Below are 15407 nucleotides of genomic sequence, written 5' to 3' on the forward strand. Positions count from 1 at the left end.
ATAAGCAGCAAAAGTAGGATTGTTGCAATAACACCGGAGGCATTTGTAGTACAAAACAACAATACACATTTGGAAGGTTGAGAAGTTTCCTCCCACACAAATGAAAAGGTCAGGTGGTCAGGTACATCGCCCACAAGGGAAAGTGAAACCAAAACTTGAACACAACATTATAGATTTTATCTTTGTGTTTGTTCCAATAGAAAGCAACAGTTAGCAACAGTTGTTATGGATTAAATATCGTTTCAAGTTGGTGGAAACTGAAAGCTAATTCATAAATATTAAAATAATCTTTCATTATAATATATAAATATAATATCAACATTGTAAAATTTTCTTTTTACTTTAACGTATGCAGAGAGAGGAACATTTCTGAATTAAAAGGAAAAAGTTCCTTCGTTAATTTGATTGACACCTAGATGGAAATGTACAAACTTTATTTTATTTATTATTAGTATTCATTTATATTTTTTATTTATTCTAAAGTTTGTTTCGACATTTCCATGTTCCACTCATAATTAAGTAAGTAATAGTTGATTGTAAAGCGCCTTTCTAGACCAGGGTCACAAAGCTCTCTAACAATCAAAAGCAATACACAGTTAAAGATACCTACAAATTTAAAAACTATACAAGGCCAAGACACATAAGACAAACACAGGAGATGTTTCTTGAAGGAGCCAGTAGATCATCAAACACAGAGAGAGAGGAAGATCATTCCAAAGCTTAGGAGCAACAGTCTGGAAGGATTTCGGTAGCTTGTCCAGGAACCATCAGTAGATTCTGATCCACAGACCTCAGAGCCCGAGCTGGGGTGTAAGGCTGGATCAGATCACTGATGTAAGGAGGAGTCTGACAAATAGATCTGAAAGTAAGAACCAGAATTTAAAAATGAATCCTGAAAGAAACTGGCAGCCAGTGAATAGTTTTAAGGATCGGAGAAATGTGAGTTCTTCTACTAGAGCAGGTCAGAATTCTCGCTGTAGAGTTCTGTATCAACTGCAGGTGAGACAGATCCTTCTTGTTTAGACACGAAAATACACTGTTACAATAGTCTAAACGAGAAGACACAAACACATGGATTATAAGCTCCAGATTGTTTTGTGACAACATTTTCCTAAATTTAGAGATTTTTCTCAGTCCAAAAACATGCAGAGGTTCATTGGGAAAATCGTCCATAGGTATGAGTGAGTGTGCTACTGGTGTCCTGTCCAGGGTGTCCCCTGCCTCTCGCCCAAATAAACTGGGATAAGCTCCAGCCCCCCAGCGACCCTCATTAGGGAATAAGTGGCTTTAAATGAATGAATGATGTTAGTATTTAATGTGAACCTATGATGTTAAAAAAAAAAGGAAGACGAGGCATAATAACTGTGTAAAGATATTTAACCAAAAAAAATCAAACGTTATTAAAAGTCACTCATCTGTATCGTCAGCAGAATATTCACCTCATCGAGCAGTGATGACATTGACGATTTCACTGAGAAGATCATAAAAAAAAAAAAGCCTCACCACAGGCACTCAAACCTATGTGTATTACCACATCTTTAATTCCACTCTCTCTCCTGGGTGAGCAAGGCACTCCCACCTGGCTATCGCTCTATGATTAAAGTTATAAATCAATCAGCTGAAAGGAATATCGGCGCCACGAGAGTCACTCCGTCTGCATATCAAGGAAGAGGGCGACACGAGGAGGTGCTCTCAGCAAAGTCAAATGGTTCTCTGATGACACTGTTGCCAGAAGAGCGGCTCTCCAACACCAATTAAATAAGTTGATGATCAACAGAAGACACAGGCATGTAGCAAACGTTGCTCAGGGGCCCCCCGACTTAAACACGTCTGCTGGGAGCGTAAGTGTAACATGGTTAGCTTTTAATCCAGGTGATGAGTAAACCTGTCATGCAAACGCTCAACGGCTCAGGAAATGAGTTAATTCCGTATCTGTAGACAAAATGATCCATATGCTGCTCAATTACTGCCAAAGTGACAGAAGGAACCATTAATCCATATAACCTGGCGACTGACGAACACAGGCTCCACTCGACAATATGACGCCTCATCAACCTCCACAGGAAGCGAATCAGACACTTGGAATCACTGGATTGTACACAAGAGGTGACACTCCATTAATTCAGTCGTTAACACGATGTTTGCAATTTCAATTGAATTAATAGCGACGAACAACTCCGCCCACATTACATAAGAAGAGAAAGACACAAATCCGAGATCTCTTTCTGCTCCTGTGTTATTTGATACCTTCTCATTTGTCATGTATTCTTCAACACTTTCATGCATATCCTTCATTTGATGTGTATAGTGTGTAGTGATATTTGATGTTGCGCTCTGTGAAAAGAAATTGGCTTTTTTTTTTTTATCCTTGTGTTATCTTACGGTGAATGTGACCCGGTGGCCTGAAAACAAATGTGTTTGTGGGATCCCTTGTGTTATCTCAAAGTCAATGTGACCCGGTGGCCTGAAAACAATTGTGTTTGTGGTATCCTTTATGTTGTCTCTGGGTCAAGGTGAATGACCTCCACCACTGCGTATGTATTTGTTTTCAGGCCTTCGGGTCAACTTTACCCAGAGACAACACATAGGGATACCACAAACACATTTGTTTTCAGGCCTTCGGGTAAACCTGATCCAGAAGTAAAAGAAAAGGAATACAACCAACACATTTGTTTCTGGCTTTAGAGTCGACTTGACCCAGAGATAACACAAGGAGGATACCACAAACACATTTGTTTCTGGTTTTAGGGTCAACTTGACCCAAAAACAACACAAGAAATACCACAAACACATTTGTTATCGAGCCTTGGGGTCAACTTTACCCAGAGATAACACACGGGACACCACAAACTCATTTGTCTTCAGACCTTTGGGTAAACCTGATCCAGAAGTAAAAGAAAAGGAATACAACCAACACATTATTTCTGGCTTTAGGGTCAACTTGACCCAGAGATAACACAAGGGTTTACCACAAACACATTTGTTTATGGCTTTAGGGTCAACTTGACCCAGAGATAACACAAGGGGTTACCACAAACACATTTGTTTCTGGCTTTAGGGTCAACTTGACCCAGAGATAACACAAGGGGATACCACAAACACATTTGTTTCTGGCTTTAGGGTCAACTTGACCCAGAGATAACACAAGGGGATACCACAAACTCATTTGTCTTCAGACCTTTGGGTAAACTCGATGCAGAGATAACAAAAGGGATACAACAAACACATTTGTTTTCAAGCCTCCGGGTCAATTTTAACGTAGAGACAACACAAGGGATACCACAAACACATTTGTTTTCTGGCCTTCAGGTAAACTTGTCCCAGAGATAACACAAGGGGTACCACAAACACATTTGTTTCTGGCTTTAGGGTCCACTTTACCCAGAGATAACACATAAGACATAAAAGGAAGTACAATTGTATAATGCTTTTTTCAACGACTCAAAAGATGAAGCGACTCACTAAAGGATGTTTGGTCAGGACCAGTCTCACGGAACGTCCCGGAATTCAATCTCGTGCATAATTAGATTTAGATCTAATACGCAGAATTACTAATTGGAATCCAATGAGACGCCACTGCATTAAAAGTTTTGTATTTTGAAATATCCATCCGCGTTAATTGTGTGCTCTCCGTTGAAGGACGTCATTAAATATGAATGACACAATTAAAAATCATAATGGTCTCCGAGTGGTTAAGTATTCCATCGTGCCAACACCGCTCCAAAGATAACAAGAGGAGGACCTCAGTGATCTGTGTGCACAGGATTATATTGATTGAATCGTACACGACCGTTTGATGTCTTCAGTTGTTTTTTTGAGTCGGAATTTCTTGAAGATAAACAAACACTTCCAGATTATTTATTAATTTTATTAAAGTTTTCTGTAATGATTTATTTAATGGATAAAATGTATGACTCATCATTGAGCGGCTTTACAGACGTGGGTCAGATATGAGTTTTCATATGAAGTACTGAGAGACTTTTTAACTCACCAGGAATAATATAATAAATAAATATATTTAGATAAAACCAGTAACTGACACAAAAAGAGACTTTATCTTGTTTGTTCAAATTCACATGTTGCAACGTACGTTTCGGGACATTGCAGTTAACCTTGTCTGACGTTTTCAATGTTACGTCCTGCAGATCAAAGTTGATTAACGCACCACGGTTTAGTTTCCATTTACGTCTTGAAATGATGTATTGCTGTGCCAGGAAAACCAGCCGACTGTTCTCAACCGGCAGATAATAGGTCCCGATGAACGATGTCTAACGGGGTCAGGGAGGTGGAATGGAGGTGGAATAAGTCTTGAGTGTTGAGGTCTACGTTGTCTATGGCTTAAAAGACAAACGTAAAAAGGTTAGGGAATAATATTTAGACTTGTTGAGACCGAGTTGGTTTGCTAGATGATTGTTTTTATTTTTTTTAAATGGAAATTACACAATAAGCTTATTGTTATTTATTATTGAATACTTAATGTGTTCGATGAGCATTGTGTGTCCAAGAATAACTCAAACTACGAGAGTATGTTAAGCAGCTCAAGCGATCTATACAGAGACGAGATCTTAGTTTGATTCACGCTTTGGTTAAAAACACTTTGACGTAAATTGCTCATACTTGCTCAGACCTCAGTGGGTCCAATTCACATCAAAGTCAAACCAGTGTTTTGTCTTTTTGAAAGCAGCTTTTAAAAGACTTTGTCAGGTCACGCTTCATATTTGTCTCTAAAAAGGCACTTTAACCAGACGTTTGCGAGAAGAAAGAAGGCAAAATCTAACAAGGTGTCTAAAGCCTGCAGCTTCTCGCCAGCGGAAATCTCTGCGGCGCTGCTGAAACAAGGTCAAAGGGAATCAGTGCCATCGACGCTCGCTGGTATCCGACGTAATTAACTTGTTAGCATCAACACAAACACGGGCTGAGGCTCTCTGCACACAGGGTCTCTCTCCCTTTTGTCAACATTACTTTGCAAACAGCAACGTGTCATTTTACTTATACATGTATTCTCCATTGTTGAAAGAGTATTTAGCTGCACAAAACATAAACTGAGAATCTCAATTGAATTCACTTATTGTTTCTTTTAACATCTTAACAGACAATACATTGCATATGGATCTGTAACTAACACTCACTAAAGGTGTTACATATTTAGTCCTACACACTTAGAACGAGCCGTTTATCTTAATAGATCTATAAAATGGATTTTTCTGAACAGCACAACACATCGAGACTCATAAATCAGAAGCTACACTTACAGTAAATCTCTGATTAAGATCATTATAGCCTGAAGCGCTAAATAAAATGCGTGATAAAGGAGTTTGCATGTTGCTGAACCACAGAGTGTGAATGATTTACCAAGATTGCACGTACCAGAAATGAATGCCAAATTTAAAAGTAAAATCATAGCGTTTGAATTATTGCATTTTAGTGACAAGTAAATGAAGCCACGTGACACCACTGTTGGAAATATTCAAGGTCTGTAGAGCTCATTCAAAGTTTTGAGTGAAGTATCACAATAGCAGAAACTAAACTTAAGAATGAAGCAATAGCAATGATTGCAAGTAACTTTTTATACAGACATTTTATAGACTTGATAGAGTGCAATTATGTTCACTTTAATGCCCTTTACATTTTCTTGTCTGGTACATTTTTGACATGAAAAAAACTGATTATTAACCTTTAGTACTGCAATTATCAAGTCCTTATGCCTCTCCGAGTTGTACAAACGTAATAACAATTATTATATTCAGGTTACATATGATGACATTTAAAAGGTTCAGTTAAGTTCATGGTAATTGTTTGTTGACGATGGAAACCAAAACCATTTTCAAGACCTAAAGTAAATCATGCCTAGTCTAAATAAATATTTATAAATGTGTAAGTAAATCGATGTTTTGTTTATTTAATGGTGTATATTAATAAATAGATATAACATTTTAAGTGTAACACACACACGCACAGAGAAACTAAACACGTGGTTCATCATCACAGTCCATTGACTCATGAGATCTTTCCAAAAAGAGATGACAAGTTTTCTTTTCACGTCCAATCCCAGGAGGCCATTTTTGTGTATTTTAGATTCTCTGGTTGACGATCCACAGATGGTGGGCTTTAAAACAGGAGCTGCGTGCCATGACAAACTTGATTAAAGTGCCAGGATGGCTCCAGAATGGCTCCCGGCTGGACTTTTGTTGTAGGCAGACCGTTGTCGTTGATTGACTTGTTTTGTTTTTGAACAATATTCAGGCTTTGTTATCATGAAAAGCTCAGGGAAAAAAAAGCGTCTTTATCGTCTAGATCTTTGACAAAATAACGAGGTTAAGTGTGGCTGCGATCTTCGATATCTGTCTCAGAGAAGAGCCGTGGGTCAGCGTTGGCGGGGCCACTGAGGGAATTATATAATCTGTTAAAGTCTACTAGAGGAAATGTTTAACTAAGATGACATTTCCGCATAATGGAACGCCTGACATCCAGATATGTCAAGCCAATAATTCCTCTCGGCCCCAACTCTCTCTACAGCTTACATTTCAAGCATCATTAATGATCCTCTTCTTTTTCTTTAGACAGTCCTTGTCAATCCTTTTTCTGTCTTTTCCAGATCGATTATCACGCCCAGAGCGACTTGAAGGAAGGTCTCCAACTTTTCGGCACAGAAGGAAACGTCGGTTTGACCAACGCCTGGATGATTGTGCAAACTGATGTGAGTCTTTTAAGTGTTTGTTGTACTGTATGTTGGCTCACAGCAAATACTTCATCTCTGCTGCAGATGAACTATTATGGGCCACAGTGCCCCTCATTCAATTTTTACCTCCAGACCGCTGGGAGAGTCGAGTGAAGGAAATGCTTTGTCACACTCTTCAATACATGACATTTGGTCTGTATTATTCATCATGTCAGTGCAGTTGGCAGAGTCCCACCACTCACACAAGTCTGATCGCATTCAATCCACAGTCAGACCTCGTCGCGCCCGTCCAAAGATTTTCCACCTGGAAACTAAAGTTAATAATACAAGAGTAAGAAGAAGTGTTGCATATTTAATGTGCTGTAAAAACTTCATAAATGTTACTCGCAAATCATGAACCATGAGAATCAAACCCAGTTGTAAGAGTTGAATCCTTTTTTTTATCAAGTCACTGATTTAAAACTACCAAAGCATTGTTTTAATATACTTGAATAAAATAAATCAATGGGTAATTGATAATTAGTTTACTGATTCTGTTTTGGATTAATTTACTTGGGAATGAACAACCACAAAAAGAAAAGGACAAAAGAAGATTCTTTACGATACAGCTTGGTTGAGAAAACGCGACATAAACTTTCGAGTCAGACAAAAAGCTTCTAATAAAAGTAGACGCTTCGGAAAATTAACTCGCTGATGGGACTTTCAGATTTGCTTAGAAAGCAGGACGTGCTTCTGACGGACAATAAAACAAGGCTCATTTAGTTGATGCATTTTTAACCGACGTTCTCAGCTTCAGAGAGGAAACTTGTCGAGTAGATCCTACTGCTATCACAATGTTGTTAAATTCTTATTTTCTAGAAATCCATCCAGATATTTAACAAAGTGTTTACTTGTTCTTATACAGCTGGAAGATTTTTACCTTCACAAAGTTTTCCAGTGTTTGCCTCTGATTTTCTATGAGGAGTCTGAAGATGCTGACCAGATTTGATCCCTTATGTATTCTCTCATCTGTGGCTTCTTGGTCTTTTGGTCAAATACAATAATGCATGAGAAGAATGAGATTGTAACACTATCTGCACCAGCGGTCCTTTTTTGCACCACAGATGGATATAATGAAGGCGACACGACTGGCATATAAATGAATCTGTATGAAACTCACTACGATGCTTAAACGTTGAATACACTGGGCTTGTTTCTCTGCAGTAAAATGGCCCCGAATTTCACCTTTTTTAAATATGACAGCACATGGCCAAAAGTTTGTCACACCTTCTCATTAATCCTTAACTTTGTTTGACTGAACATTGTTTGACTGAACAAACAAACAAACAAACAAAGTTTGACTGAAAACATGCAGAAATACTGTATTTACTTGAAACAACTGAAAAAATACGTCTTTAGTCTAGTTTAGTGGTCACTTTTTGTCTCTGTCTTTTTTTGATGACCTTCAAAATATAGTCACCTGAAATGGTTCAATTCACAGGTATGTCTTTTCAGGGTTACTTAGTGGAATTGTTTGCATTATTAATGTGGTTGAGACCATCAGTCTTTGTGCAGAAATCACAACGATTATTTTATGGAAAGAGCCAGCGAATAAAGAGACAATAGTGGCCTGAAAAAAAAACTTTAAATGAGCCCAAGAGATGTGTCCAAACTTTTGGCCTGTACTGTTCGTATCACGCTAGAGATAGCTTGCTATTGTAACCGCTCCTTAACACTGGCCAGGGGAGTAACGGTGGACTTCAACTCCCACTAGTGGCTGGTTTTAAATAAGATGGATCGGTGTCAAACAACACCACCTTAGGAGTTGCAAAACAAAACTACCTAAACAACTTAACGGCGAGCAGAATAAACAAGATATAAATTAGGCTATGAGGCGAACCAAACTGAACATAAAGAGGCAAGACAATGTAAATAAAAAGGGCATATTTTATGCACATCCTTGGGAAAAGTACCAAATAAACAACTAATTTAGGTCGCGGTACCTGATTTCATTAGTCAGGGTAAATTACAGCCTGAATATCAGGGAACACACAGGCCGGTTAGTATTTCAGACTCAATCAATACAACAGAAATGATATTAATTATTTATTCTTTCCTGTACAAGTTATGTCCAACCAACTGATCATATGATTTGCACAAAAATGGATTGTTCAGCTTTCCTCAAAATAAGTTGGAAATTAGATACTGACATTCGAGTAACTATGTTGAGCAGCTAGTCCGACACTATGGTATATTTTTTACCCTCAAAACAAGAAGCGAACATTTGCATTCTTTACTCAAACACTTTAGGTTCAAATGAGGATCAATGACTAGATGTTGGAATTATCCACAAATATTAAGTATAATATAGAGTTTGTTCTGTTAAAGTGAAAAAAAATCTGTCGTATCTGTATGACATTGAACAGAGATTTTTATGGCAGATTCAATCATTTTATCGCCGAAAACAACCATTTCAGTTCCTGTGAACATAGAAACTTGTTCTGACAATACGGGTGAAATACTGAGAACAAGTGACGAACACTTCTATACAGAAATAGTTCTTCTCGAAAGCTACATCTGACCTTGTCAGGAGAAACAACCCAGGCAACCCAGCACATCTACAGCCCACAATTCTTACATATTATTTTTTTTAATCATAGCTGTTTTGTTGCTATAAAGTTTATATTTGCGAACAGTTGGTTTGTCTGAAAACCATCAAGTTTCAGAACAACTTTTAAAATGTTCCCTGTTGACTGGTTTAAAGAGTTGCAGCTACAGAAAAAATGTGTTAATACATTGGTATTATCCCTGAGACAGACTGCCATGAAATCAGGCGTCAACTAACCACATGACTTGATAATACAGATTTGTGCCGCGCAACATCATAGGTTCTGGTATAAATTGTCCACTCGGGTTTCGACTGCTACACCATCCTGTCTGGTCTTCCTGCCTTGAAACCATCAGACCTCTGGCAGACTGCCCCCCTTCCTGTTTTCATTATCCGACAGTAAAAGTACCTCTCCACTTCCTTTTTTCTTCTAGGAGCTGACAACTTTTGTTCATGGCTCCCAAATGGTTGAAATTCTCTCCCCATTAAATTAAGACAGCAGGAAGCCTTTAGGTGTTTTTTCCAGTACAGACTATATAAATATTTTTGAACAACTTGTCTAGACGCATATCTTCCTCATCATTTCTATCAGGCGTAGGCTGAACAAGCCGTTCCTCTGCTTCAGTCCTGCTGACTCCTTTAAGAAACAACGTTTTTATTTGTTCAGGCTTTTCCTTGATTTTCTGGAACTCCTGTTGTGTTATCAGTTTTATCTTGCCCTTTAAAGTATATACTTTATTGAATATTGTTTTGATTGTTTAAGCGCTTTGTGACCCTGGTCTGGAAAAGCGCTATACAAATAAAAAATAACTTACTTACTTACTTACTCTTCTTGATAATAATTATTATACATTTTACAGACATTTTAAGACATAAAAGCAGTAAAACAAGGTTTAAGGGATATGTAAAAAAAAACATGTGCCTTAAAGGTAACACCTAGGAGTTGCCAATGGTGAAGGTGAAACCGTGGAGTTAAAACTATTCAGGCAAATCTAAGTTTTGCTATCATTGACTTAAGTGAAGTTTAAGGGGGACCAAAAAAATCCTGGAGTAGAGGTCACACATCCAGCTGGGAGGGAGAGTGTAGGTTTGGCTGAAAGACCAACATTCAATTTGAGTGAAATGTTACCAGGGGGGAGGAGATATATGAAGAGTAGTATAGGGCTGAGGACAGAACCTTGGGGAACACCGAGATGGAAAATGGCCAGAGAGGTATTATTAGAACCAATTGATGTGAGTCTATTGAGAATAATGGAGTAGGAGATGGCACCATGTACTGCAGTCAGGTCAATGATGATGAGAATGGATCAGAGTCTGGAGTTTGCTGACATTAAAAGGTCATTAGCGATTTTGAGCTGGGCAGTTTCAGTGCTGCGATGCTGGCAGCAACCTGTCCTATTTGTTATCCTTGTTACACACATTTGTTTCTATTCAATGAGACTATATTATCTTATTTAAAAAAATGTTTCATTTGTTTGTCTCTATGACTCAGTTCCGCTGCTGCGGTGTGACCAATCACACGGACTGGTTCGAGGTCTACAATACCTCTCGAGTTCCGGACTCCTGCTGCCTCGAGTACAGTGACAACTGTGGACTGGACAACCCGGGAACTTGGTGGACAGCGGTAAGTCTACTTTTTTTTAAGTCAGCCATTTCTTTTACATTTAAACTTTTGCGTCGCGAAAAATAAACACAATGTTTGCCTCGGATGTTTACAGAAAAATAAGTCCTGCATCGATTTTTCTGCCGGAAAAAAGAAGTGATTGAATCTTTCACCACATTACCTCATCTGCATTTGTATCAATCATCGGCAACAATCTGCGGCTTAGAAAATTGGTCTCTGCAATGGCATCAATTACTGTGGATTTATAGGCTGAGGTAAATGTCAAAGTATGAATAGATTTATTATATATCTGGATCACATTCTGAGAGTTGAAATTTAACACCTATTTCTCCCTGTGAGGAGAAACCCATCTGAAGTGGTAGAGTGGTTCAGGAACATTAAAACGTGTTTTCTTTAAATTCTCTACTCCTGTAGAGAAGAAATGCTGATTTTTTAACTTTTTAACGTTTCACATCAGCGTTCCTGGAAATTGGAGAACCTGTGATCCATTTGACTTTTAGCCTCTTGATCTCGCTGATGCATCGCATTTTGCCTTCATGTCAGCATTTCAGAACAGTCGTCCTCGTCTCGTACTCTTGTTCAATGGATTTATTCCTTACAATCTCTGGAATGGAAATATTGTACATCTTCCACATTTTTTACTCGGGATATCCAGAGGGTTCAATTTGAGGCCAACCCCCCTTCTTTTAATAATGAATAAAGATACTCGTGTCTTTGGAGAAGCTGTGACAGCAGAGAAAATCCTCACAGTTATTCATTTATACGCTGGAATATGCGAGGGATCGTCATTGTTATAGCGTCGCAATAGCCAAACTCTACCATCGTGATTAAATAATACTATCTTCCATACAACTTCAAATATCTGTCAGGAAAACCAGTCGATAATAAAAACAATCCTTAGATGAGTATAAGGTGAAATAAATCAGAAGTGAGATTAATTATTTATGACACACTCTCCCATGTATCATGGCGTATATGTGACTAATTTTTAGATCTTTTCTTTTTTTTAATTTACATTTATGTCAGCGTTCCATCGAGCCTCAAAAACATTGTTACAAGATTTTGATGCTGTTTGAAGATAGGTAGAACTACAGATGTTAAAGTGAGTGCTTAAGACAAATAGATAAAATAAAATATACATGTGGTACAGAATGCTTCTTCCATAAAACTACATTCAAAACCATCCTAGATAAGGGTAAAAAAGAGACCCAGACTAAGAAAGGGTTTGTGATGCAACAAACAGATTCAGTTGACATCCTTACTTCATCCCCATATCACTGTCACTCTCTCTCTCTGTGAAGGAGAATCCAGACCCCAAAATCACCCCAGAGCTTAATATTGTGTCTCCTTTGTGGTCTTTTGAAACTGTTAGTCACACTTGTCATATTAATGTCCTTTTTTTTTTTTTTTACCACATCTATGAACCTTGGTTGTTGTCTTTTTTACGAGTACCTTCATATCTTACATGTCAATTGTCCCTAGTGTCCAAACCATTTAACTCTGTTTGCCTTCAAACTTCTCTAAACAAGCTTTTCCTTGATAAAACATATTTTAAATCTTGTCTTTTCCTGGTCCCACACAGTTATCTTTAATCATTTTAACTTTACCTTAATGTAGCTATAAGGTGAAATACGCCAGTTCCCACAAATATCCAATACTTCACTCTACTTGCTTCTGTTTCAGTTCATCCCTTCTTCATCGGTTCCACCCTGCCTGCACTCTCTTCTTAACCTTTCTAGGTCTCTGTCCATTATCTGGATTACACTTGAACTCATCTTTTTTTTTAATGCATATACTCCCTCCACCAGTTCAACTTCATCTCACCCTCATCATTCCACTCACATCATGGTTCAAGCAGCAAGTCGCTAACATTTATAGAGCTTTTCTCTTTGGCTCAATCCAAGAATCCAAGATAAGGATTTTATTCCTGACCTCATATGGACATGCCTTGTTTCATTTAACCATCTTAGACCTGGAAGAACTGATCCTCATCCCAACCACTTGATGGGGACAACATGGCCGTTCTGAAGAAAGACAACAATCTGGTTTGTCTCTTTCCAAAAGATCTGATCCCAGTTTGATTAAATCAAATGTATGGTACATAATGGGGTTAAAAAAAAGTACTGAAAATGATGCATCAAAGTGTAATAATGACAGAGAGATGTGAGTCAACAGAAGCAAGAGAATCAAATGGAGGTGAAACATCTGTGAGAAAAAGATTGCTGACATTATAGAATAAAACATCAAGTCCATCCATCACAGCATTTTTGAAAATTGGTGATGCAACGGACAAAAACTGTTAAAGTGAAAAGCACTTTATTGTGTCAAATGTAATTACGTGGACTTTTTACTTCAGGCAGATGTAGAACTTGCAGCAAATAGGAGATGACAGATCGAGACAATTACATTTCAGAGCCTGTCGGTCCTTCAGCATATTTATGCTGGTGAATCGTCCAACTTCAGTGATACTAATAGAACAAATTAAAAACAGATAAATAAAACTTGCTCAGACCTCCAACAAGCAACAAAACAGAGCAATGTTTCTATTTCCTTCAAATCAAAGACAACCTGCTCCGAAAAGATTATTCTTTGATTATTTGCAATCAGTTTGCTCTTGACCAACTGTTCCGTCTCCACGGCAACAGCAGCTACCGGCCATAAAATATGATCATGGAGAAAAATCACCACAAACTGCAAACATTTGGAGACTTGAACAGAATCACAAGCATGTCTCCATGCCAACAGTCGATACTGCTCAGGGGAACATCTTTGCAGTAAAGCCTCACAGCAGGTCCCGAGTTTAAAACTTTGGTTCGTCTGTTCGTCTCTGCTCACCATCGGTAGTTATATTTGACGAGGAAAAAAATCAATTCATTAAGGTAAATTAAGATATTAACTTGACGGGGAGTCTTTATAAAAGTAGCTGACTATCATTAAAAAACTCCAAACATTTTTCATTTTTCTATTTCTCCAACACATCCATGTCAAACAAGATGTTAAATTGATGAAGAGAAGCGAAAAAGAAGATTAATCTTCCTGTTGTGTTCCTGTTAAAAAAGTGTGTTTTTATCTGAAGGCCTCACAACATTAAGATCAAGACACTGTACACTAGAACATTTACAAATGATCATCAACACTTGAACTTTTAATATGCAGTGGTTTGTTACACCTGTGGTTTTCCTATGGAAAATAATCGAGATTGTGTTAATCCATCAGATGAGGGAATATCTACACTAACGGTGAACCAACACTGAAACACAACACAGAATTGCACACACAGACATACACACCACTACCACACAGAAACACATGCATCCCATGACAACACTGAAACACGAACACTTACACAACACCCTAAGAGAGAGACACACAAACACACTCACATCAACCAGACGCAGAAACAAAAACACACACACACCACAATAGCATAGATGAACACAAAACTGACACATACAATCATACTAACTTAAATATACTTAAATAGAAAACATAAAACATAGAAACACCACCATACCACACACATCACCCCATCAGACAAAACTACCCAGACACAGAAACACACTAACAACCCCATTAAAGTATCACACTTACACACCATCCCAGAACAGAAACACACAGAGAGTCACACTCGATCACCAGCCCATTATATAAAAACACACATACACTACCCCAACATAGGAGCACACACACTTACCCAACATAGAATTATACACACACATGATCCCACACCAAAACGGAAACACGTGATATACCTAACACAGAAAAGCACACACAGACATACACACAGCCCCAACACTGAAACACAAACGCTCACATAACAACCTCAGATGGGAATACAAACACAAACATACACACTTCCCCCCCAACATTGAAACACACACCTACACACCCCCAACACAGAAAGACACTTACAAACAACCCCAGTACAGAAACACACAGACTCACCACCCCATTACAGAAACACACACACCACCTCCCAGCAAAGATACAAACACTCAGAGAACCAGTCTTCAGAAATACATAAACACACACACACATGTTCCAACAGTTAAACATCAACACCCACACATCAACCTAAGACATGAACACACACAGCACCCTATGAAGAAAACAAACACACACAGAGAGAGACACACATATGCCAACACACTCACCACCCAATCACAAAAACAAACCACCGAACAAAGAAACACACACCTGACGCAGATACACAAACTCACCATCCCATTAGAGAATCAGACACTCACTCATTTCACAATTTCAACCACACCAAGAGTGGATTCAAACTTTCTTCCATTCGCTAAATCAAATCATGTGTTCTTGTCTAAAAGCAGAAAAAGTTCACAGTAAAAAGTGTCGTGTGGAAAGTATAAACAATATTATTTGAGCTGGTTTTATCAAACCTTATAAACGCATAAACGAAGCCAGAGGAGACACCAGAAGCTATTTCCAGCTGTGCTTTCATGTTTGTAAAGCGTTCATGTTAAATAAAATGTTGACACAAATACCTGAATGAC

At 38.2% G+C, this 15407-nt stretch overlaps 1 protein-coding gene across 2 annotated transcripts in view; it reads left to right on the top strand.

Annotated features, from left to right (window-relative positions):
• The window catches only part of tspan4a (tetraspanin 4a), a 180759-nt gene that overhangs the window by 155178 nt on the left and 10174 nt on the right, over positions 1-15407 (top strand). For both annotated transcript variants that reach the window (XM_087794297.1, XM_087794296.1), the window contains 2 exons: positions 6596-6697; positions 10759-10890. In XM_087794297.1, coding sequence (XP_087650423.1) covers positions 6596-6697; positions 10759-10890 — 234 coding nt within the window. The remainder of the gene's footprint in view (positions 1-6595; positions 6698-10758; positions 10891-15407) is intronic.

The sequence above is a fragment of the Callionymus lyra genome, chromosome 6 (assembly GCF_982586985.1).
Source record: "Callionymus lyra chromosome 6, fCalLyr1.hap1.1, whole genome shotgun sequence".
Lineage (NCBI taxonomy): Eukaryota > Metazoa > Chordata > Actinopteri > Syngnathiformes > Callionymidae > Callionymus > Callionymus lyra.